Genomic DNA, 25,272 nt, shown 5'->3' with positions numbered 1-25,272 from the left:
CCGCGGGCTCGTCCCGCGCAGGCGCGGCGCGATGGAGCTGGAGGCGGCGCGGCGCGCGGTGGCGGCGGCCGTGAGGGGCACGTGCGCGGCCGCCCTGCCCCGCCTGCTGCACTGGATGCGCCACAGCAGTAAGCGCGGCCGGGCCGGGCCGGGGCCGCCTCTCGCTCCGGGGCCCCCGGCTCGGTCTGGGCCTGTTCGGCTTCGCGGCGTGCTCGCGGTCGCCATTCGGAAGCAGCGGTCCGAGCTGGTTTGCACACGCTGCTCTCCCCGCTCGGCGCCGGCTTAAGTTAACGTTGGATCCCGCTGACTTTCTTGGTTGCGCCTCGGTACACTAACACCAACGTGCTGCCATCAAGCATCTTCCAGTGCCTGAAGGGGCTGCAGGGAAGCTGGGAGGGGCTGTTCACAAAGGCTTGTAGCGATAGGGTGAGGGGCAGTGGGTATAAACTGGAGAGGGAAAGATTTAGACCAGACATAAGGAGGAATTTCTTCACCATAAGGGTGGTGAGGCCCTGGCCCAGGTTGCCCAGAGAAGCTGTGGCTGCCCCATCCCTAGAGGTGTTCAAGACCAGGCTGGATGGGGCCTTGGGCAGCCTGGGCTGGTGGGAGGTGTCCCTGCCCATGGCAGGGGGGTTGGAACTGGATGGGCTTTAAGGTCCCTTCCAACCTACACTATTACAAGATTCTGTGTTCTTGTGACGAAGGAAGGAAACACAGGTCACTGCACAAACTATTAATTTACTGCTGAACAAAAACGTTACGTGAAAAACCTGAACAGAAGCACTGAGGCTGTAGGAACATAGTGTCATGCTGAATAAACTGACTAAAGGCGACTTGGTTTGTGCGTATGTTTGCAGTCTACTGTTGCAGATAAGTATCTTGAAGCACCCCAAATCCAGTCTCAAGCAGCCAATAGCATTTGTGTCACATTTATTAATCATTGCCTGTTGGGACAGTAAACCCACTGCCTGGTGGTCATGCGCTGTGTGGGGAAAAAATTGTCATACAATACATTACTTCCTTCAGTCGTGCCCTGTTGTGCTAGGGTTATTCTTGTTCAAGTCTTCGTTCCAGCACTTCCCTTTAGGGTAGAAACATCTTCCTAAGCAAACACAGGGGGGCTGTACCACAAAGGCCAGCTATGACACCCAGAAGCTGCCCAGCTGCCCAGGTACTTAAAACTTCAAACTCCCTGTTGCCCTGCGGCTTGGAGCTCCCACGGCCACTCAGATAGAGAGAGGCAGGAAAGGTCTTTCTCCGGCTGAGCGGGCCCTCTGCTGGCTTTACAGGAAAGGAGACAGCTGAGAACACAGCATGTACCCTCCTCGGTGGGCACGCAGCCCTCCCACCCGCCACGGGTTCTTTACTTGGAAGGGCATCACCAGATGTTTCAGAGCATCTGCGAGTCATCTGTCACAATAACAGTGGAGATGGGATTCCCTGGGACTTGAAGGCTGAGGTTCGATGGATGTAGTTAGTGTTAATTGTAACACGTGGTTATTTTCTCACATGTGTATACACGCATGTATATGTCTACGCATATGTATGTATAGACATAATGGTAGAACAATCTGCTATAAGAATTATTCCATCTCAACATTTTTGAGTCCTTGTCTGGATGCATGCTCTGTTTGCTAAACAGTGCTTGGGTTACTATAAATAGTCTTGTTAGAAGTGGTTTTCTTCCTCCCAGAATGCTCTAATTTAAAAATTTCATTGAATTTGGTGTGCAATAATTCACACTGCCTGTTCACTTAACGTAATCATTAGTTCCTTCTACACTATATTAGTTTGTATGGTGTGCATAAAAGGCATTTTCAGCTTACTGAGTTGACACATGGGAACTTACTAGTGAAACTTGAAAATGCTAAACTGTTCCAGTTAGAAAATGCGTACTTACTTTTTTCTTTACTTTGATTCTATGATCTTGCTTTTGCTCTCGCAGAGGAATTTTTAGCCAAATTTATGTTTTATTTATGTTTGGCCAAAGTTTATGTAGACTTGCAAAAATCCTTTGGCAGTTAATAACTTGTGAATAAATTTTTGTGCCACAGCTTCCAAAAATTCTCATAGTTTCTGTGAGAGACAAGTATGCCGAGGTTCCTAGCCTTTATTATATTATGTGATCTCTTGAATATTTTTTCTGTTTTTTAATGATCTAGAACCATGCCTAATCTTTCAGTGAAAGGAAATATACATTCTTTCTTTATAATTACTGTTCATACTTAAGATACAAGCTAAAGTGTGGATCAGGTTCCAAATTGTGAACTACTCTGTGCTTGGTACATCTGAGCAATCTCTGTCCTATTTTTATTTTGTTTGCATCAATGCTGATTGCTGCTGCCTCACTATGGATGTTATCTTAAAAGTAACATAATTTGTTTTGTAGTTGCCATCCTGTGGCTTTTTAGCTCATGTGCTGCAGATCAGAGGACAGAAAAGACAGGATATGTTGGGCAGTCAGAATCAAGCAGCTGAAGTAAGGAATATAATTTAATCTTTGTAGTCTCCTTGACTGGCCATCTTCAGGGTCTTTTTTATGTTTCTTATGTCCGTGATATTTCATTGTCTTTGTCTACAGGCTTGTGCTCTGACCATAATTTATAGTAATTTATACTTCTCTATCTTTTTCAGAAAAAAAAAATCAGTGTTCTGGCTGGATGCTCTACATTTATTTTCTGATAAATGAAGTTGCACTTTGGGCTTATGATTGTGTTTTGCCAAGTACTGATGCAGTATAAAGCTATAGATAAACATATTTGTTCCCAGAAGTGTCATTTGGCACATGCGTGACAGAGGACGATTTTATTTCCCAAATTACCACACTTGTTGAGAAATTTAGAGCCTGTAGAATTTGTTGTCATGCTGGTGCTTGTAGAAATTACCTGTTTCTGAATCTGTTGATTATGTTTTCAGTAGAAGTATTAATAGGTTTTGTGCTGTCTTGAGGTGCTGCAGTCTCCTCTAACGCACATATACAAGTATGTGTACATGTAGGTGTACCATAGATGACAGGGAATTAGAAAGCTTTGTGCCAGTCTACAAGAATTCTTCATTGTTATCCAATTAAGATATATTTCATTAATTTTTTTGGTCATTAAACCGTTCATGTTTTTCCACTCTGCTTTTTCTGTATCGCTGTGTCCTTCTGGTTTATCTACAGTTTTCTTTTTCTTTACATGGAGTGAGTACAGGACTGGACTACAAGAGAGAGCTCACCCTCTTTACTGGTTTTATTTTCCTGCAGCATTGAACATAAGTAAGCAGAGACATTTGTCCAGCAGGTCACTTTCCGGTACCCTTTTTGCAATTTCCATGGAGCTGCAAATATTTTGGGTGATGTGCTCAAGGCCACACTCTTGATGACACTTCTCTTCATGTTGTTTCTTAGCTGCTTCTGTGGCTGCATACTGACCGTAATTTTACTGTGATTTTTTTTCTCTCAGAATTGTTCCATTTGAATAATTATACTGCCCATTGTAACACCTAGATAGTGCTGTAGTAATTAATAACTGGTTGGACAGAGGATAGTGAGAAGCTGGTACTGAGGTTTCCGCTGCTGTACCCTGAATACAGCTAAGGAATTTGGGGTTCTCTGTGTGCGGAGAGAAAATAGTTTTCTGGGAAACACTAAAAAGTTACCAGATCTCTGTTCCACACAAAAAAGAAAAGCCTAGTCTTCAGCAGCGCAGATGTGGGAAAGAAACAGATCTCTGATGAACAAAAGAAAAAAGTTGTAGGAATGGGGGAGGTAATGTTCTGAATGAAGAAAAATGTAAGCAAACAAGGATGGGAAATGGAAACAAAAATGGCATCCTCACAGACAAGTTGTTTTTCTGCGGTGTGTGGGTTTCCCCCCGCCACCTCCTACTGCCATCCTATTCCTGTTTCTGTCAGGATGTTGAGCTTATAGTTTTACTTCCAGCTGAGGAGGACTGGGCATGGTTCCAGTGTTTGCTATAGTCAGGCGTTTTTCCTCCCTGATGCCTCTCAAGTGTACATGCAGCCTTAGAGTAAAGTCCTGTATATAGTGGTTGCCCTTTAGGATCAGTGTTGTTGTAAAGATGGTCTTATTTATTAAAGTTAGCTTAGTTGGTGTTTCCTGACTCACGTGCTCTATGTATGCATGGAATGGTACTGAGAAACTTTTTCCAAGAAAGAGCCAGATTGCTTTACAGTAAAGTAAGTTAACTTATCTAAAGCAGAGACTCACGTATGTGGAACTGAGAGAATGTTGAACAGATTCTCACTCTAATGATTTCTGACTAATCTTCCTTAGTAATTATGGGAATGTAAGCATATGCAAGATGCTGTTAGTTTTCTTCTTTGAATTAATACAGAATAGAATAACCAGTCATGCATTTTATTGTTTTTTTTTGTTATTGCACATTTTAGAAATTCCAGATCTTTACGCATGATGGAAGATGACATTACTGGTTTGAAGCAGCTGCTTAGCAACACTGCTTTGCTGTTTCGCAATCAGCCAGCTCTTCCCACACACTGCAGTGAATGTACGTCATTTCACGATGACTTGCATTCCAGCTTTTCTTTTGAGTTAGTCTTAGATCTCCAAGAAAATGAAATAGTAAGAGTTGAAAAGTATAACAGGAATCTTTGGTGTCTTAACTGAAGTTTTTTCTAATGGGATGATTAATGCCTTAATATCCATCTGCAATAACCACGTTCCAGAATTTCTGCCTAAGAAAACTTGGTTGAAGCCCCAGAGCTAATGCAAACTACTTGGGAAAACCCTCCTGAAGATCCCCCTCAGTTGTGTCCCAGCAGTTGTTATATAGTTTCTATATAAATGTGTGCATGGTTATATTCCCTCACAGTCCTCCACTGCCTGAACTCTTACGAATTTTCAGTAGCTGGAGAGGTTGCATTTGGTAAGAATGAGTGTGCTATCTGTATACATGAACAGAGATACAGGAATAAGAGGAAGTAAATACACAAAGCCTTATTTCAAGTTCGAGATTAAAGTCACCAAACTGGCAACTACTGAACACTTTTGCTGTACTTAGGGCTTTAATGCAGATGACAAAAGCCTATGTCTCAATTCACGTTACTGAAGCACAGATGAAATGATAAGACCCATTATGTTTTTTCATTGACTGTTGTAGAGTCTTAAGATAGATTTAAGAAACACTTTTTTCAGCAGGGCTAAAACTGACCATTCTAATACTAGCTTTTCAATTTTTTTTTCAGTCATGTAATAGCAAAATAAGACAATTTTAGAAACTTTTTCAATTCTACACATTTCATTAGAAACGTTTAAATATAAAGCTAAAATTTCAAAGTTATATCCAGGTCTGAATTGCTGATTGTTTGTACAGGGATGTATTGCTCAAACAATCATTGAATAATAAACCATTGCAAATCCTCTAAGTTAAGGATAAAGAACTGTAATAAGTACTAATTAATTTTTTCCTCCATATTCACTTTTACTGGGAGCAAAACAGCTTTCTAAGAGACTAGCATTTACTAGTCTAGGAGACTAGGAATTACTCTTGTGACTTGAAAGTTGAGGGCAGTCAGTTCTATAAGTTCAGGCTTTTAAAAAGCAGTGAGAGGGAAGTATTCAACAAAATTAACTGGACCATGCTGGACATGATGCTTTAGTACAATATTCTGTTTATGGAGAAGACACAACTTCTCATCATACTCTTGGGAACAGACCAAGTTTGTCCAGCTTTTTCTGTTGTGTACTTCATGATCTAGGCATCATCATGTTCCCAGACCTGCTAGATAAGATTATCAGATGATGATTTTCACAAGACAAGGATAGGAAATAGTATAGGTAAAAACCGGACTCTTTTACAGGAAGTGGTCTTTGTTGTTTCTTTTCAGTACTCTTGCCACTGCAGGTGGAACTAAGGTGGAATGAGTCTTTTCAAAGGATGAAAGCTGGGGTTTCTGCAATGTAACAAGTATAGCATGCAATTTTGTTGTCTGTGTGAAAAAGCAGTTTAGTACAGGGCTTCATATCCAAATTGGTAGAAGTGATTTATCCAAGTAAAATATCCTTTCAGAAGAGATCAAAATAGTGTTGCAGAGCCACATTAACTGGAATTTATTTCTTTGTTAAAATTATGCCATAACAGAAGTCCTTTCCTCAGCTGTTTGGTAAACATTTTAGTTACAGGATGTTACGTCTAATTTGATGAATCACCAACTTTGGGCATTGTCATTAATTTTCTTTTTTTTTGTGACAAGTGATACTGCTACATGAGAGGTCTCACGAATACCAAGTACTTTTAAGTTGTTAGTCACTGAAGCTTAATAATGGTGGGGAGAACTAGTGATTGAAGATAGGCTTACCTTGTTTAAAATTAAACTTTGAAGCTTCTTTAAGTGTATGCATGTAAAACACTTAAAGAACTAATAAAATGAGCTCTGGTTATACTCCTATTGGGAAAAGAAATTGCTTTTGACCAATAGCTAAGTATGCTTAGAGATAAAAATAGTATTGAGAGTTCCTGAAGAAATTAGTATACTGAGGTCACAGATTGCTTCTCAAGTTGTTTAGCCACCTTTTTAGGTGAGATTTTCTCCTTGACCTGTTTGTTCAGTATCCTTAAAAGACACCAAATGATTAAATTAACCTCATATTAAGCAACATGGATGTTAATATTTGCTTTTTACTTCTGTGAGTCTGCATATATGTCTGGAAGACCATAAGCTGCTTGCTGTTATGGTTGCCTGTGCTAAATCCTCTTCTCTCCACATGACATGTAATCTTTTGTTGTCATTTGGAAATCATACACTGCTCGTCTTCAATCATGCATTTTGCAGTGCCAGGATGTTCAGATGTTGGCATAGCAGTGCTCTCTATCTGATGTGAGGCTTTGTGATGTTTTCTTAGCTTGTGTTGTATTTGCCATAGAAAGGCTGAGCAGCACCAGGGGGTTAATTAGGTTTTTTGCAATGTGTTAATTAAATTTTGTAAATGCATGTTGAGTAGATCCAGTGGAACCGGTTTTTGAAGTAAAATACAAACACTGCACTCAGACTTCCTCCATAAACAACTGATTGTGATTCATCTTGCAGCATTTCATGAACTCTATGTTTTTTTCCTGGTTAGTTTTCTGTTCAATGGACACAGGTTGGCTTGCACACTCTCCATTTCATATATATAACAGGCACTAAAATGACATAAAAAGTAGTTTTCTGGTTTTGCTTCTTCTTTGAAGATTCTTTGTAAGCTAATGCTGAGATTCTCAAGAGCGAACAATTTGTTAAACACAAGGGTGGAGTTGATAAAACTGTACCGGTAGGGGCAGAAATGCGTATTTCCATATTTGGCACCTGCATTCTGTTCTTGATGGCAATCTATAAATATTTACATACTGCAAAAGTAAATGAGTTATTGTGGTAGCTGTTGCTGTTTCTTGCTTTGACAGGAACAAGGTGACTCTCTGCATTTGAGTTCAGTCACAGACCTTACACGCAAGTGCGGAACATTGCATGTGCACCTTCTGCTGAAGTTGCCATTTTGCCATCTCAGGAGGAGAGTGTTCATACCTCCTTCTGTTTTTTTGTTCCTGCATGCTTATGCTTTACAGTATTAACTGGTAGTCGGGAAGGAGCATTTCCATTAATCTTTTTTTTTTTTCAGTACCAGTGCTTCAACAGTTTTTTGTTTGAGCTGCAAATGCATTGTAAGATTTTCCTTAGGACCTGTTTCATGCTAGGCATCCACAAGAACTGGTGTCGTACTTAGTTTTGTAAGAAGAGTTCAGAGGGCCCTGTGTGAGACGATCAGTTCCGACAAGTATTGTACAAATGGGAGTCAGGGCAGGGAAGGGGTATTTTGGATTTGAGGTAGATGTATGTGCTACCTGTCTCCTACTAAAAGTATCCATTTCTCTACTGCATAGCTGGGAGACTGAACAGCCTGGAAAGGTGTCTGCCACTAATGTTGGCCAGAAAAGGTCACGCAGGCCATGAGGGAGCAGAACCTATTTACACATTAGCTCTAGGAGAAAGCAAGCTGAAGAGCTGCGTTTGCAGTGTGATGTAGCTGGCCTGGTGGTCTATGAACGCTTCCTGCACTTCATTAAACACTATATATGAATTTGATACTCTTAACAGGCAGTGTAACAGCTGGATGAGCTCTCCTGCATAGTAATAGTATTGTTTTAAAGCATGTGCCAGATGTAGGGGCTTATTGCCCACAGAAATTGGTCCGTACAGCTGCTAATATCTGTCTAATGTTTTCTACTCTTTTGTTCTGTCTGTAGCATGATTTTTCTCCTCCTTGCTTCTTCCTTGGATGTTATCCACCTGAGCAAACTCTGTCTCCTTTGCACTCTGAGGGCCTCTCATGGTGATGATGGTCCCAGTTAAACTACAGTTAAATCTGAACACCTTCCCGTAATCTCTGGGTTTACCTCAGCGCTGTGTCACATCCATAGATATTTTCCCTGGGCTGGTGAGAAAAATCACTCACTGCTTCTGGGATGTTCAGAACAAATCTGCAAGTTGTTGGATTGACTGTGAGGTTAACAGAAGATGGATACTCATTGGAGGTTTCAAATTAAAATGCTGACAAGCTAGAGCTGCTGCATTGCACCTGTTATGTTGTTCATGCTGCTGCTGTTGCAGCTGCCACCTCTGTCCCTCCTGTGTCCCTCAGTGCAAAGTCTGCATCTCTTTAGGAGCTGAAGTTCTAGAGAACTTAACTGTGAGCTCTTTCGAACAGCAAATTGCCTTTCTGTCTTATAACAACTGCTAATGGTATTGTGCCCACCAGGGCCTTGAAGTGTTACTACTATAGTTTTAATAAATAATAAACCACATGTGTCAAGGGAATCCAGGTGATTTAAAGTTTCTGCTGCTTACTATGGGGAATTCAGGATCATCTGTTGGAGTCAGTTTTGGGAAGCGTTGAGAGAAGCATTTATATTTATGCTTTAAGAAGATAGTGTTTTGCACTAATGAATGAGGGTTTCTTTAATCGTATTGTTCTCACTACTTAAGCAAAACTACTGCTTAATCAAAAAGCATTTCAGAAGCATTTTATAGTTTAGCTGCTCTCTGTTTCTTATGCCAGCCTTAACATTTCTCACTGTTTCTAACATTGCCTGTGTTCCACAGGGAAGATTAAATATATTGGCATAGAGAAACTAGTAGCATGTTTTATAGATTTACTTTGAACCTTCTTGCCATCAAACTTCTCTATACTAATGTTCCCACCTGGAACAGCAATACTAACAAAGATTAACTATTTAAAAACACCTCTAAAATCTGTCAGATGTTCTTTTGATGAGTGATGCACATATATGTAAAAACCGCACTCCCTGCCCAACATGGCAGCAGTCTAAATCAAACAAGAAACAAACCAGAAGAGATGAGAGAGAGGACAAACGTGTCTGGTTTCAGACAAGAATCTATAGATGGGTTTGGTATATTTTTTAGGGCTAGGTTTGCAGCTACTTTTTGGTGTGTGCCTTTTTTTTCTTTTACAGGTATGTAGTTCTGATCTGAGATGTGCCTTTGTTTAGAACCAGTTCAGTGCCCTCAGAGCAGTGAGATGTCCACAAAAAGGAATTTAATCTTAATTCTTTTTTTTTTTTTTTCTGGAAGATGTTACAAAAGGAACAGAGTACAGGCATACAGTAGATCTCATGCTGAATGTCAGTTAGGAACATCATACTCTGGAAAGAGAGCTGCAGTGAAACTGGGGTGTGTGAGCAGGATGTCGGCTGCAAGATTAGTTAGTGCAAATAAACCTTTATCAGGAGTAATGTGTCTAGTTCTCAATACTGCAGGTCATAAAGGATGAGAGAGTCCAGAAGATCCAAAAGGGAGTGATGGCAATGATCAGACTTCTAGAAAAAAAATGCAGGAAAGGGCTGGATAAGTGGATCTTGTTTCTTCTAGAAAAGAAGATTGATGGGATACATGCTAAACCTTCAAAGAAGTAAAAAAGATGCTATATACGGGAGAGGAACAAACTTTTCTGTTTCCATTGCATGTGGGATGGAGAATACTGAATTTAAATTGTGGCAGATGAAATCTAGATTAGATATTAAGGAAAGCATTCCTTTCTGATAGTAAGTATAGTCAAGCACTGGAATAGACTGCTAAGGGAGGTTGTGGAGTCTCCAGAAAAAACAGTCTTTTTTGAAAATAGTAGTTCTGAGAAATAATGACACTTATTATTGATTCAGCCTTGGAAGAAGAAAGGGTTGTTAACTTTCCAAGGCTCCCTCTCCATCTTCCTTCTATATGTCCTAAAAAAAAAATATATATATATATATATAATGTTAAAGCAATGCAGAGATATCCCAGAAAAATAGCAAGAATTTACAGTGTGGCTTTGCAAAACTGTACTATTTTACATCCACTCGTATTTTCTTTCACGTTTGAAATATTTTGATAGTTTAAGTCATGTGAAATGTATTGCAAGTTGAACTGTTGAACTGTGCATTATCCCTGATTTTTTTTTGTAACCACTTTATTAGAAAGATGGTATGTATAAAAAGAAACTTGTATTAAAAAAAAAAGCCTGCATCCAGGCAACTATGAGTTTTGTAATTTCTCCAATAGTTCAAAAGCATCTTTGATGTTTTTATATCTTAAGCTGAAACAGTATCACTTTCATGGCAACCCAGACCATCATATGTGAGTTACAAGTTTATAAATATGAAAATAATCTGAGATTTCAGAACAGCACTATGTTTATTTTAGGTGGCAAAGTTATTACAATCCAAACCTGTCATTGGCTAGAAAAGCTAACAAAGGCTGAAAAATGCATTTCAAATGAAAACCTCATCCATCTGGTTTTGTTTACGTCTTGCAACTGTATTGTACTGGTCATCACTTAGTCTGTGTGATCTACATATGATTGTTCAGCGGTTTTTGTTTGTCTTGATTTATAGATGACTTCGATGAGCTTGTGGTGAGTAACAGTGATGTTGTGCTCAAAAATATCGCTGAAGATTTGCGGAATCATTTACCCATCGAGGCAATGTTTAATTCAGAACATCAAGCTATTCAGAAAGTAAGCTAATTGTTATGGTCTCCTTTTGCTGAACCACATCATTTGTTTGAGAACTATGCTGATTTCAGTTTTAGTAGTAGTTAATAATAGAGAATGAGCATTGAGTTGAGGTGTAGGAAATCTCAGTTTGCTTCTCAGGTCTATTGTTGCATGATTTTGTGACCCCAAGAAAAATTGCTTCATGGTTCTTAATATTTTGATGGTAAGTTATTTGGTATAGCTTTCATTCTGTGTGGTATGGCACCTGTCACAGTGATTCTTCAGTGCTAGCTCCATAGCAGACTCTAACAGCCACCTTAAAGAAAACAGAAATACAGGCCAATGTTTTGCTGTTGCCGAAATGGAGGCAGCCGAGGAATAATTTCCAGCTCTTTTCAGATTCTGATGGCTCAGAAAGAGGTAGGCTGTGAGTCCTGTGGGAGTGGAGAGCACCTTTTCTACTTGAGCTGTCAGTATAGGTAGAAAGTTAACACATTTCCTACAAAAATGGTGTGTGGCTCTTAAACAGAAAAAGTGGATTGGCAGCAAGGCTGGTAGAGGGAGGAAAGAGGAGTAGGAGGATGAAGATTATCCCCCTTGCAATGATGAGAAGGCAAGCATCCCAACTGGTATGCTTTTGATTGAAAACTATACCCCTGGTAATCGGAGTTGTTTCTAGACTGAGGCATAAGGCATGAAGATAAAAATATTCAGCCAGTTAAAGTTAAGAAGCAAGATTGCCCTTTCTCCTAAATTTAAGTTACATTCTCCTCATTGAAGGGGAAAAGAAAAAGCTTCCTTTACTCTTTGCCTCCTCTATAGCCAAGCAAACACTATGGAGACAACATTCACGACAGGTCTCCTACTCAGGTCTTGAAAACGAGCTTGCTTTCCTTTGTTGATTTCCATTTACTGGTTATTTAGTGGAATTTGACAATCCAGTTTACATGCAAGATTTTTATGGCTTAATTTTGATTAGTGACTTTTGAGGAGGGAAAAACTTGGATCTTGGGGATTTTGGAAAATGTAGGATCGTGGGACAATTAACTGTGTAGCGTAGGTGAAATTAAGAGACTTCATTATGCTCTGCTTAGATTGTATTCCTCTTCTCAGATACGACAGCATCCACTGCCCATGATTCATGTTGATGCATTCCTTTATGATGATGATCTCATTGATTCATTGTGTGAGGAGGGGAAAATGAGTAGGAGCTACTGCACAGAGTGTGGCTCATACAAGACTGCATCTTTAGGTAAGTGCTCTTTTGGGAACACAAGGAACAGATTCAGTTTGACTGAACTGGTTTGTGCAGTGACTCAGCTGGACAACACATCATCCAGCTGATGGAGGACTTTGTCCAGACTGGAGCAGTACACAGGCCAGAATGATTTCCCATAACCAACGGAAGGAGGCTCCTGCACACGTAAGCTGAATTAATTTGCAGTGTATGAGTGACGCTGGTTGTCCACAAAGGCAGGGTTGCCCCTGGCAGGGAAGAGCCAGGACTATGTATGAAAAGGAAGATGGAAGAGGAAGACAGTACTGCAGGAGTCCATGCAGTAGCCTCAGACTCCTCTCACATGCTGAAAAGCAGTAGAAATCAGCATCTGTCTTAAAGCTTGTGTGTGGTGTGGTACAGATCAGGGCTGTTGCCAGTATGGCATAGGCATTGAAGGAGGAATGGTTTATGTGGGGAACATTCCATTCCTTAACACCTTGGAGCTGAAATTCAAGCTATGTCTGCCGATAAAAGGGTTTGCATGAACTATGTTGAGCCTTAGGTACCATGTTTCATTTTTCAGTTAAACAATTCCAAGTTATTTTGTTTTGTATTCTTCAACATATGTCACTGTGCAGAAAAAAGTAATGCAGTTTCCTGAAGGATTTAAAAACTCTCCATGTAATGGAAGGAATTCCCAGACTCGAGAGACTACTTGGCAGTCTACCTCTGATCTGCAAACCCCTTCCAGAGTTTCCAGAGTCCCCAACACTAGTTCAGGCAGGAAACCATACAGGTTTTCAGTGGTGATAACTCTTCAGATTAATATTTCATTGGTTAATAATACAGTAGTTAGTACTGCCCACCCAACACCTTTGTTCTGTTCTTATTTCCCAGAGTTTATTTCACATTCCTTTTCCCTCATGGAACTGAAGTTTCTTTATCAACATGTACTGCCTGACCTGACAGGAAAGGTAGTGGTTGACGTTGGCTCCAGACTTGGTGCAGTGCTATTTGCGGTAACTTCCAGCACAGGAATTCATATTTTATTACTGTGACAAACATTTTCCCTCTTCTCTGACTGCCTACTCTTGTTACTCTATCTTGAACGGGTTGTTCTTAGAGGCACTTCTCATGTGACTCTAAATGGTGTAATGTGCTGTTTACTAACAATTTCAGTTCTTATTCTTTCACAAGAGGGAATACAAATGATCTTGCTTATGGAGAAGTTGCTTGCTTATAGTCAGTTGCCCAACAGAGTAGCATATTGCTGTCACATATGCTGCTCTTTTGCTAGTTCCTGCTCTGTCTCTCCTTTATGAGTAAGTTTGTCCTGTATGCCTTGACCATTTCTATAAATAGTTATGTTAAATTCCTTTATGAAGCTGACAAACTGTTAAATTATACAAAGGAAGACTTTGATATGAATTTGTCTCCAAAAACATATTGTCCTGCTCTGTGTTTTAAAATGCACATAAAATACTTCATCGAGAAACTTGAGTGCAATTTTGATTGCTTTTGGCATAGCTGGTGCAGCATATGGCCAACAGCAATGCAAAACACACATTACAACTTTGTTACAACAGTCAATGGCTGTTTAGGGCTCAGTCTTGGAAACACTTGAGCATGTAATTTTACTCATCTGAATAATCTAATTTTGAGACTACTCAAATGAGGAAAGTTACCTCCGTTTGTAAATATTTGCAGCATTGGGTCCTTAAATGGTAACACTTTTGCTAGCCTGGATTTGTTTTGGAGTACTTAAATGCTTATATTGTTATAGCAGGAGATAGTCTCAAATAAAGCAAGGGAAACATTTTTTAAGAGTTCTCCTTTTTAATCGTGTTCTTGGCTTACATTGGAGGAGGGGCTGACTTCAGCTTTACAGGTTGCTTTTCTACTCTGAGTTGAATGGTTTCAGAAAAATTAATAATTAGATTGTAGCGCACATATCTCAGATATTCTGTGTCATTAGCATTGTTTGTTTGCCTTTGTTGGCAAAGTGTAATTATGGTGTACAGTGGAGACAATGGCACTTAAAGCAGTGTCTTCATTAGGACCCTGTAGGCTCAAGTATTTGTAGTTTTCTTTTTTTTTTCCTAACGTCTCCAACAACTTCCCAGAATCTCATTGTGAAGCTGAACCATTATTTTGGGCTTATTATTAAGGAATAATTTATCTTTTTTTATACATTACCATTATGAAGCACCTGAAAGTGGCAGTAATACAATACTTAGAGGTGCTGACAAGGACTCTGTACCAAAATATCCCATAATATAATGGTACATTGTCCTCCATTTTCACTCACTTTGACTATGGGTTTTTTGTTTATCTTGCTGTTTTCTTCTTTCATTCTTCCAAGAACAAAAATATGCAGAGTCTTCCTTTCACACTATTTTTATAACTTGTTTGTGTTGCTTTGTTTTCCTTCTTAGACCATTTTCCATCTGTTTTGCAGTTGAAATGAAGTTGGAGCTTTCCTTTTCTTTTAATTATTTTGATGTGCCTTTTGGGTCTCTTATTCAAATTTGTGAGATGGGAATTTGTAAAATTTGTAAGTGGGAATTGCCAAATCAGGGGCTTATCTCTGCCAAAAATCTCACATCCATTTCTCAACTTGCTGCTGTAAATTGCTTTCTTAATCTTAACCTGCATTTTATTTTTTCCATTGTAATTGAAATTTTTCAACTTGTTTTAGAGGCATCACAGTTAACTAAATTTCCTTTTCCTGGTGTAGGGTTATCTTTACAGCTCAGCATCCCAACTGCACGGAGTAGAAATTAATGCAGACTTTTGCCGTTTGCAAGAAATGGTGATTACAAAATACCAGTTCATTGACAGAGTAAAGGTAACTAAATATGTGGTTTAATGTATGTATTTGTAACCACTGTGTATTAGGTATCTTGTTTCTGAGTAGCTGGTACATCAGCATTCTGAGAAGTTGTTTCTGCCCTTGCTTGTTTGGATCCTAAGCAAAGGCTTTGCACTGGGAAAAAAAATTCTCATAGCAGAGAGGGAGAGGGAGATTATCAAAATATGATAACATGTTGCTCAGCCTAAATTGCTTAGCCTTTTTCTTGAAGGGACTTACCTACTGGCTCACAAGAAACAGGTATGTCTTAGCTGTTTCTCCCAGTGAAATCAATTACGTTATTGTCCCTAACTTCAGGAAAACTGAGTGATGAAAAACAAAACTAAATGTCTGTTTCATTAAGGTTAGCAGAAAGATGTTTGTAGGATTTGCAAATTTGCCTCTTAAGAGTGACTCGGCTGCTGGATGAGGGAACAGTTGTGGATGTGGTCTTCCTGGACTTGAGTAAAGCCTTTGACACAGTTTCTCACAGCGTTCTGCTTGAGAAACTGTCAGCCTCTGGCCTGGACAGGCGCACACTCTCCTGGGTGGAAAACTGGTTGGATGGCTGGACCCAGAGAGTGGTGGGGAATGGTGTGAAATCCAGCTGGAGGCCAGTTACAAATGGGGTTCCCCAGGGCTCAGTGCTGGGTCCAACCCTGTTCAATGTCTTTATCAATGATCTGGATGAAGGCATTGAGTGCACCCTTAGCAAGTTTGCAGACGACACTAAGCTGGGTGGAAGTGTTGATCTGCTGGAGGGTAGGGAGGCTCTGCAAAGGGATCTGAACAGGCTGGACCACTGGGCTGAGTCCAGTGGGATGAGGTTTAACAAGGCCAAGTGCCAGGCCCTGCACTTGGGGCACAACAACCCTATGCAGTGCTACAGACTAGGAGAAGCCTGGCTGGAAAGCTGCCTGGAGGAGAGGGACCTGGGGGTGTTGGTTGACAGCCGACTGAACATGAGCCAGCAGTGTGCCCAGGTGGCCAAGAAGGCCAATGGCATCTTGGCTTGTATCAGAAATGGCGTGACCAGCAGGTCCAGGGAGGTTATTCTCCCTCTGTACTCGGCACTGGTGAGACCGCTCCTCGAATCCTGTGTTCAGTTCTGGGCCCCTCACCACAAGAAGGATGTTGAGGCTCTGGAGCGAGTCCAGAGAAGAGCAACAAAGCTGGTGAAGGGGCTGGAGAGCAGGTCTTACGAGGAGCGGCTGAGAGAGCTGGGGTTGTTTATCCTGGAGAAGAGGAGGCTGAGGGGAGACCTCATTGCTCTCTATAACTACCTGAAAAGAGGTTGTAGAGAGGAGGGTGCTGGCCTCTTCTCCCAAGTGACAGGGGACAGGACAAGAGGGAATGGCCTCAAGCTCCGCCAGGGGAGGTTCTGGCTGGACATTAGGAAAAAATTTTTCACAGAAAGGGTCATTGGGCACTGGAACAGGCTGCCCAGGGAGGTGGTTGAGTCCCCTTCCCTGGAGGTGTTTAAGGCACAGGTGGACGAGGAGCTAAGGGGCATGGTTTAGTGTTTGATAGGAATGGTTGGACTTGATGATCCGGTGGGTCTCTTCCAACCTGTTTATTCTATGATTCTAAGAACACCTAAAGAACTTACTGTTATTTGTATTTCTTCTCTTGGAATGCCAATGTTTATGTACCTTCCACGAAAAAAAATAGGTTTCAAACAATGTTATACTGTTCATGGGAACCATTTCCTCAGTCCCATTATGGAAATAACTTCTACTGTTTTAATGAGAAAATATATACTTTCTTTTTCCTTTCTGGGCAATACCAAATATTTTGTTACTAGCAAAAGCTGGTAAGCAGTCTATGCTGGGTAGAATATTGGCTTTAATCCTGTGTTATATGCACGTGCTGTTGAGGGGAGTCATGCAAACTGCTGGGTGTGGTAATTTCTTGGGAATTTAAGTAACCGATTTTAAACTAGGAAGAAATAATAAACATGAAATATTTAACACAGGGTAAGCAGTATCATTAGGTTGCCCAATTCAATCCCAGTTGCTGACAGTAATCCATAACCTTTTGGGGTTTGCATCTGTTTTGTTTTCATAACAACTTATTGTGGTGACATTGAAAGTGCAGTTAGGAACTCTGTCAGGTTAATTTAGTGGAGCTGGAGATGCATGCTTTTCACCCTTGTATGTTCTTTATTATAAGCCTTTTTGTTTTTCCTTCACACCTTTTGATTCTGCTGAAGTATTAATTTCAGAGCATAAAGATAAGAAGATAATATGTTTTCAAAGCGGTGCCTGAGGACTTAGCTGTTTAAGTCTCATTAGATGCTAATTTAGTCACATGACTCTAACATCACACTGCTTTGAACATTTCAATCTTAGTTTCTTATTTCACCCCCCAAATGAATCCTCTCTAGAGATACATACCAGCTTGAAAAATAGTCAGAATCTAGTTGCTGATAATAATTTGTGACGCAAATTTGAAAAACTTAAGAGACCCTTCCTGAATAATGTTTGTTTTTTTTCAGGATATTCTGAATTTTCCTTAGAGCATATTCCGAAAGGACAGCAGTGTGGAATGATGTCTTAAGTAGCTAAATCTCTGAGAGAACCGTGTGTTTCTTTGGTCAGCATTTGGTTTGTTAAAGTACATAGAAAGTTACTTGGTATTGTTTGCCATTTCAGCAAACACTCCGATGCTGGGAGGAAAGTAAACATTTTGTCAGATCTTCAGAAACTTGAGACTTCAATTCAGAAATTGCCTGTTATCATGAAAGGCAACAGCGCAACAGGGCTGTTACTGCCACTTCTGTTGTTCCAGCACACAGCCAAGCAGGTCAGGGATCTGATCCAGCTGAAAAAGAACCCAGAAAAAAAGGGGTATTTGGACTGGAGCAATACCTGGCTCTGGCTAATGGTGTGGCCACACATGCTTGTGTGGTCCCATATTCTCCAATAGGAATGTGGATGTATTTGAGGAGAGTGGGGTGCTGAGGTCACTTTAGGTCAGCATCATCACCTGCTCTTTAAATGCATACTAATTTTAAGTTAAAGATTAAGTATTATTAAAGTCAAGGAAGCATTAACACATGTTCAAAGTTTCCCAGTAGTTTAAGCATCTTTCTGAATTGAGGCTTAAAATTTTAGGACTACCGTTAGTAGGGCATTAAGAAAGTTTAGTTCTAATCATGACTTCTTGTGCTGCAAGAAGTCTGCTGGTGGAACAGTCCACCAGTCACTTGCGTTTGATTAAAGGGCTGCTGCTTGGTTTTTTTGTACAAAAATAAATTCTGTGGTTTTGTTATTTTTGCCCCTTGAAAATAGAGTAAAGTAAAATGTCTTCTTGGCTTTAAAAATAGTGACCGAAATCTTGCTTACAGTTTAGGAAAATCTAGGTATCATCTGATATGTGAGTTCTGGCAGATCTAGCTGAGGCATGTTTTGCCCCTGGCTCTCTGTTCATCCCCACTACAGGAGGCTGTTGCCTGTGTAATAGGGCAGCAGTCAAGCCTTTATCCATAATATCTGTACTATCCCAGTGTATGGTCTTTTCATTTTAATCTGCAGTTAGCAGTAATTTTGTGCAGAGGATACGAGTTGACAACCAGGGCGTACTGTATTTAGGACTGCTCATAGTGGCCTGACTAGCCTGTCTTTTACTGCTGAAGGCTTGAACTTACTCTTAATCAGCTGCTGTACTGCTGCAATTTACAGTGCACTGCTTTAAGATAAATTATCTCCAATTTTAATGGTCTTAAAAATGCCTAATTTTCATGAACTAGTGGATAAATAGTTCAGATGTCCACATGATAGAGGTGGAAGTAGAAATTTGACCAGTCATTCTGACAACTGTCCCTATTTCTTAATGAAGTGGAGCCTTCAAACGCTAGCTTGCCAGTTCTGGGTAAGAACACAGTTGCTCCTTTCCTCTCACTACAGGCAGTGGTGAACAACTTGGCATGGTAATGGGATAAGGAGATAAAGCTATTTGTTTTATGGATCTGGACACTTGCAGAGAACCTATAGAATATAGTTCTCAAAGATGAAATGCTGTGATGCCTAATTTTTTATGAATGGTGGAGTTTGTTTCTGTTATTTCTGAGACTGAAATATTTGGCTATAATTGCAATTGCAATAATGCATTCTGATAGCATGAACCAGAGTCATAAACTGTGGCAACTAATGATTTTTTCTGCGCTTGAACTGTTACAAGTTGCAGGGGTGATAGTATCTGTTTCCTCTATCAATCAGAACAAAATGCTTTGTGTGTTCATTATGAGGAGGAATATGTGGTTTACTCTCTCAATAATTGTTACTATATTGTCAAGTGGGCAAAACTTTTTTTCAAAGATAAGTGTTTTTTATCTTCTATAGTAACATCCAGCTATCCTGTCAGAATTAAGAATTCATTTTTACATCAGTCCAGTATTGGAAGGATTTGACAAAATGTGAAATGTTGAATCTGTCAGGTTAGTGTATTTCCAGGACAACCTAGTAATAGGTCACACAGAAAAGAAAACGAGTTGTTCAGATTTTTTGTCTATTTTCAACATACAGAGATGCACTTTCAAAAGTATTTTTGGAATGCAAGTAATAGTCAGATTGCCTTTCTTTTCCTTATCCTTTCCAAAGATGTTCCAATTTACGTTTATCCTCAGATTTAGGATGTGATGTATTTCTGCGTGTTTAAGAGGGAATCAAACACATCTTGTCAGAGTGTTAATGAGCATCCACATTCTCATGTCACTATAATCTCACCTGTTTGAAAATTGCATGATGTGCAATTAAATCATTTCTGGTAGGTGAAGGTAGTTGAAATCAAACCAGCTCCTATGGTGACTGGAGAGGCAGTTATTCAGTAATGTAAAGCACTTGCTGTCCTCCCATGCCACTGAGCATCCTGTCTTTCCAGTATTCCCAGTCCAGGTATGAGTTGTGAGAATTCAGCTGTCAAACCTGGCTCTGTAGTGTCTTTTCTAGCTATAATCCTTTTGTATAGTAACCCACTGAGCCCGTGAGATGTCTTTTAATATCCTCAATAAAGCTTTAGCTAGCTTAGCTCCTTTCCTGAAATCAGTGAGTACTTATGATAAAATACAGGTCAGTGAAATGTAACAGCCATCACACACATCATCTCCTCTTTTATGCCAAAAGTCAGATGTAGTTTATTTCACTTAACGTAATGAATTGAGTATTTTAATTAGAGGAGATAAATATGAATTTTATTTTTTCATTTTTTAAAGCTTATTCTGGTTGTTTACTTCAGTTTTATCTACTATAAAGTGGGTGAAATACCTGTTTTTTGTGACTGGTTCAAAATGGTGGTAGCAGGTGCTGTATTAGATTGACAGGCTTCATGGCTACTTGAAGGCTCTATTTGTCTCTTAAATTAATTTATGCCTTGTGAAATTTTTCTCCCTTAGGTGGTTCATGCAGACATCTGTACTCAAGCTTCACTTCTTCAGAAGGCTGACGTTGTTGTAATGAATAATGTCTTTGAATATTTTCTTGACAGACAGGAACAGGCCAGGTAAACTATGTGTCCAAACAAGTAATCTATTTCTTTGGCAGTGTGTGCATAGCCCTGTGAGTTATGGAAAACCTTAAGGTTGTGCTTTTTGAAAAAGCCACATACATAAATTACATAAGGAAATTGTTTTAAACTGCTTACACTGAAATGCTGTACTTAACTGCTAAGGTGTTACAGCAGTTGTTTGTTGTTAAACCCACTAAATGCTGTTGCTTTGTTTACCCAAACCTTGCCCTGAATCATTGCACTGAACTGTTAAAAACAGTATCTTGGTGTTAAAGGATCTGAAATTACTGTACCAGTATAAAGCTTAATCTTCAGAAAGAAGACAGATAGGTTTGTAGATGTCAGAGTTTTAATATAGATGCAGTGCAGAACATGGTTATTAACGATATTTCTAATGTATCTTCATAAAGATGTGGTAGGAAATGTGGATAATGTTTTCTTTCAGGTATAAGACACTCACATATGAGGTTTTGCTAATCCAGCACTATCAGTTTAAAACGTAAATAACTTCACAGTCCAAAGCTACTGTGCCTTTAGAATGGGCAGTCAGAAAAAAAAAGGTGCCTGTGTCTCCACTATCCCACCAACAGTCTGACATTCACTAGCAGTTTCAGCTAAGGCTTGTCCTGCTGCCCTTGATACCAGGCAGTAACGTCAACCAGGGAGGTACAGAATGGATGGGTGAAGGGCAGTGGGTGTTTCAGATTGCCGAGAGATTTGTTTCAAGGCACATGAGTGAGAATTCATCTGATTCTTCAAGAACTCAGGGGTAGTGGTTTAATGTTGCATTAATACCATGAAGACAAATGACATATGAAGAATGCTAGAAATTAAATTCTTTTTAGTCTGAATTGCTGTGTTGTGCAAAGTGATCTGACTTGCAAAATGAGAAAAAAGGAATGCTGGGGGCTATATTTAAGTACTCTGACTGCTAATATATTAAGAGACGTATTTTGTCAGGACTGTGAAGTACATATGTAAGGAGCAGTTTGTTGTTAAGCTTAATAAAACAGTGCACTCAGAGACAGGATTTTCTTCAAAACCAAAAGTTTAAAGGGACCAAATATCAATGTATAATCCTAGTCCAAAGTGAAGGAGTTGACAGGGCAAAATTATGCATGTATATATCAGAGTTAAAAAGTTAACGAAATCTGACATTGTAAGAACACATATTTCCTCCATTTCTAATACGAATCTTGATTTTGTTCATACAAATTTATTTGTTTCATTATGTAATGACTAATACGTCTGCATGACCAGTCTTTAAGCTTAGTCTGCCTCTGGCCACTAAACTGTAAAAGTGTTAGATTAATTTTATATAAAATGTATTTTTTTCTTAAATATCTGTGACCTACTTTTAAATATGTTTCAGAGCTTGGGAATTTATTGCTTATAATGTAAGGAAAAGAGGGTCCTTATTAGTGACAGTTCCAAGCCTTAAAGAATCTCTCTCAAAGCTGCAGGTAAGTTCCCTCACCTGGTCTTAGCCAATGCATTTTGGCACTTACTATGAAAGTAGCGGTTTTGTAGTTTACGTTAGCTGCTTGCCAATATTGCTGTGAGGAAGGATATGTAATTTTGTGCATAGATTATAGGATGTAGGACTCTGGATTATGTTTCCAGGTTGACCATCAACTCATTTTCCTGTACATTAATTGTTCCCACCTGTAAAATGGAAATCCCAGCCTATATCAGTAGGCTGCATGAATCATTGATTATCATGTATATTATTAACAATACCTTAGCTGGGAGGTTAAAAAACACCAACAAAATGTTAGCAAAGCCATATTATGATTAGAGCAAGTCTTGTGGTAATCATATCCACTTCCATCAGGCTTCTTGCAGGTATAGGGGTAGAACCTCAGAAGTACAGATGTATTTATAAACTTCTAGAGGCAAAACCTTGAAAGATTTTCTGTATTTAGTTCTACATTTGCATATTGCCTTGAAACATGACAAACTGTTTCATTAAGCCCGTGCGAGAAAGGAACATATTAAAAAAGGACCATTCCTGAGGATACTGTCTTCTGACCTGCTGTCAGCATAGAAAATGACTCATAGCATGTCTAGGATGAGCTGTTAGAAGTACAGATTAGAGAAAGATAGTGTCTCCCAACTAGCCAAGCGATTACCATCAGGCATCTTGGATCAGTGACATAGCTTTAAATTGCAGCTGGGAATAAACATGACAACACTGCAGCTTCCAGAGGTGTTGAATGCCCTGTGCTGCTGCTGCTGTTCCCTGAGGAGTAACCATTTCTGATGGACCTGTTCTGTGTCCATTCTGCCATAGGTCATCAGTAGACTACAGTTATTAATGTGCATGATGCCCAGACAAATTAAGTGAGCTGGCTTTGGTTAGGGAGCAAAATGCTGATCATACATGACAAGGTTGTTTGCGAAGTGGCTTACTCGCCTTAGTAGTCTGCTTTAGAGAAATTGAATCACTTGTTGCCTCTATGCTGATGTGTGGAATAGATCCTCAGCCCCAGGAGCAGCAGTGGTGTTATTTGACCTTTTCTTGCAGCAGGCAGTAGTTACAAGGCAGCTGAGAAGCCCTTTGTAGCCTTAATACAATACTCCTCAGGTGTAAAATGAGAAAGTACCTGTGATTCTTCCATGATAAAGTTAGATGCTCCCTCAACACTTCTGTCAGAATGTTGCCCTCTGATCAGGGTGCTTAAGTCTTATACAAATACATATAAAGAAGCAGTTGTAAGACTGAGGTAATTTTTAAAAGCTCTCTTTGTTCTCTCCTATTTAAGTTAAATGTCATTTCCAGGAATTAATTTATCATGGCTGCATAATTTGGAATGACTAATCTTTCATGTTATGTATTGTCTTCTTAATGTTGTACAGACCTGAAAACTCTTGCTATGTTTCTCAACACTGTGTTGATTTGAGGATCTGTGTTCTTTGTTTCAGACAGATACACAGCTCAGCCAATGGGTTGAAGAGGTGCCGCTGAACTATGATGTGTATATGGAAAAGGATGTTGACAGAGAAGCACTTAAACAAATACATTTATATAGGATTCTCTAGTATCTGGAAAAATTTACTTGTATCCTTGCAATATCATATATTTTTGATCTAAAATGAGTTTGGATAGATTTGTATGAATAAATCAGGTCAAAATTCTTATTGTGATTAATCTAAGTCATATCTGTGGTTTGTAATGAAAGAGTCTTTTGATACAAGTTTTCTCATGGAGGCATTCTGTCTCAACAGAGTACATTGGCTTTTAACTAGGAGGTATCCTCATAGTTAGATTTTCGTAGAAATGTTAGAAGGAGTGGCTACATACTGATGCTAAAAGAGTTTTTGTTCAGTAACATTTTACACTGCTACTGTTTCCTAAATATATCCAACCTAAGAATAGCAAATCATTCATGTGAATGATAAGAATGAAATTAATATAATGTTACTTAAAAGCTGCAGTATGTTAGAATTTGCTGGTTTGCTTTGGTATAGACCATTATCATCAGTAGTAATAGTTATTATTTAACGGTATTATCTTTAATGTTCCTTCTGTGGAATTTGTAGGTTTTCTTTCAAGGGTCTGCTTGATAACCAGAGCATCTATAGGCGTCGGTTCTGAGAAGCAGGTCCTTCCATTTAGTTAGTTGTCCTTAAGGTGGCTATTAATGTAAAATACTGAAAGACATTGAGGAGTTTTATTGAGAATTAATACAGCAACTCTGGGACTACAGAACACTGTTGCACTTCCTGCATTTCTGCTGGGGATGGTAGGAAGTGTAATAAGGGGTTAAGAAGCTGAAAATTCTGAACAGGTGTCACGGCTTAGCAGAGGCTTGGTGGTGGCGTAAAACACTGAAAATTCGTAACAGAGCCTCCTCAGAGAGAAAAGATCCACATACGCCCACCACATTTATATTTAGATTTTATGTTCTAAGGATGTGAAGTTTTTAGTCAGCTGAAGAATGTTTCAGGTTTTAGCAAATATTAAGAATCCAAGTGCAAAAATATTAACTTCAGGAGTTTTGGACCGTCTGTTGTGAATTTAAAAGCATTGTTAAAAAGTTTGCTGCACAAATTAGGTCTGGTGCAAATGGGAAAACTTTAAATTGGATTTCAGTCTTCAAATGATTTATAGGTCAGTGAACTTGATAATGTATGCTGTAAGCAAAAAAAGTGCAGTGGCCATTAGGCACTCACTAACATAGTAAGAAAATGATACTGTAGAAAGGGTAGTGAGTTTTAAGAAGTTTTATTTTTCATGGTCTGTTCAGAGTGGAGAAGAATGTTTTAACTTGAGTGGTACTGAACCACTGCCCAAATACTGTGTTGAATCTATTCTTCATGCATTTTACAATGAACAAAGATGGAAAGCTTTTCTTAAGATGTTTATTTTATTAAAGTATGATAGCTGCACTGTTGATTATTTAGTTGTCAATGAAACAAATGCCCCTAGAAAGGGAACTTATGCGAGGCTAAGCAACGGGGTAGTCGTAATGCAAGGCTAATAGATCTAGCAAGGAGAGAACAAAAAATAAGAAAAGAAATGCATGTGCAATTCAGAATGAGGAAATGAGCATTATAGTAATCAGTACAGTGCAGTGTAAGCTGTGACTGAATTCAGAGTGTATAAATAGGCTGCTATAAAAAGAAAACTGACTGGATCTTAAAAAGCTGCTTCATAACCCTTCCATCCTGTGAGAAGAAAACACCATATTAGAATGTTGCTTGCTT

The 25,272-nt window shown here is 39.4% G+C and overlaps 1 protein-coding gene across 1 annotated transcript; it reads left to right on the top strand.

The window, feature by feature from the left end:
* Positions 1-13: 13 nt before the first annotated feature.
* Positions 14-23,867, top strand: LOC138721404 (uncharacterized). The gene is made up of 8 exons (XM_069858448.1): positions 14-128; positions 10,887-11,008; positions 12,101-12,239; positions 13,104-13,225; positions 14,944-15,054; positions 20,450-20,556; positions 21,935-22,025; positions 23,488-23,867. Exons 1-8 carry the CDS (start codon positions 32-34, stop codon positions 23,602-23,604), a joined length of 906 nt encoding a protein of 301 aa, XP_069714549.1. The 5' UTR covers positions 14-31; the 3' UTR covers positions 23,605-23,867.
* Positions 23,868-25,272: the final 1,405 nt, after the last annotated feature.

Source organism: Phaenicophaeus curvirostris, chromosome 5, assembly GCF_032191515.1.
Source record: "Phaenicophaeus curvirostris isolate KB17595 chromosome 5, BPBGC_Pcur_1.0, whole genome shotgun sequence".
Lineage (NCBI taxonomy): Eukaryota > Metazoa > Chordata > Aves > Cuculiformes > Cuculidae > Phaenicophaeus > Phaenicophaeus curvirostris.
Note: the sequence above shows the minus strand (reverse complement) of the source record. Positions and strands in the feature narration are given on the sequence as shown.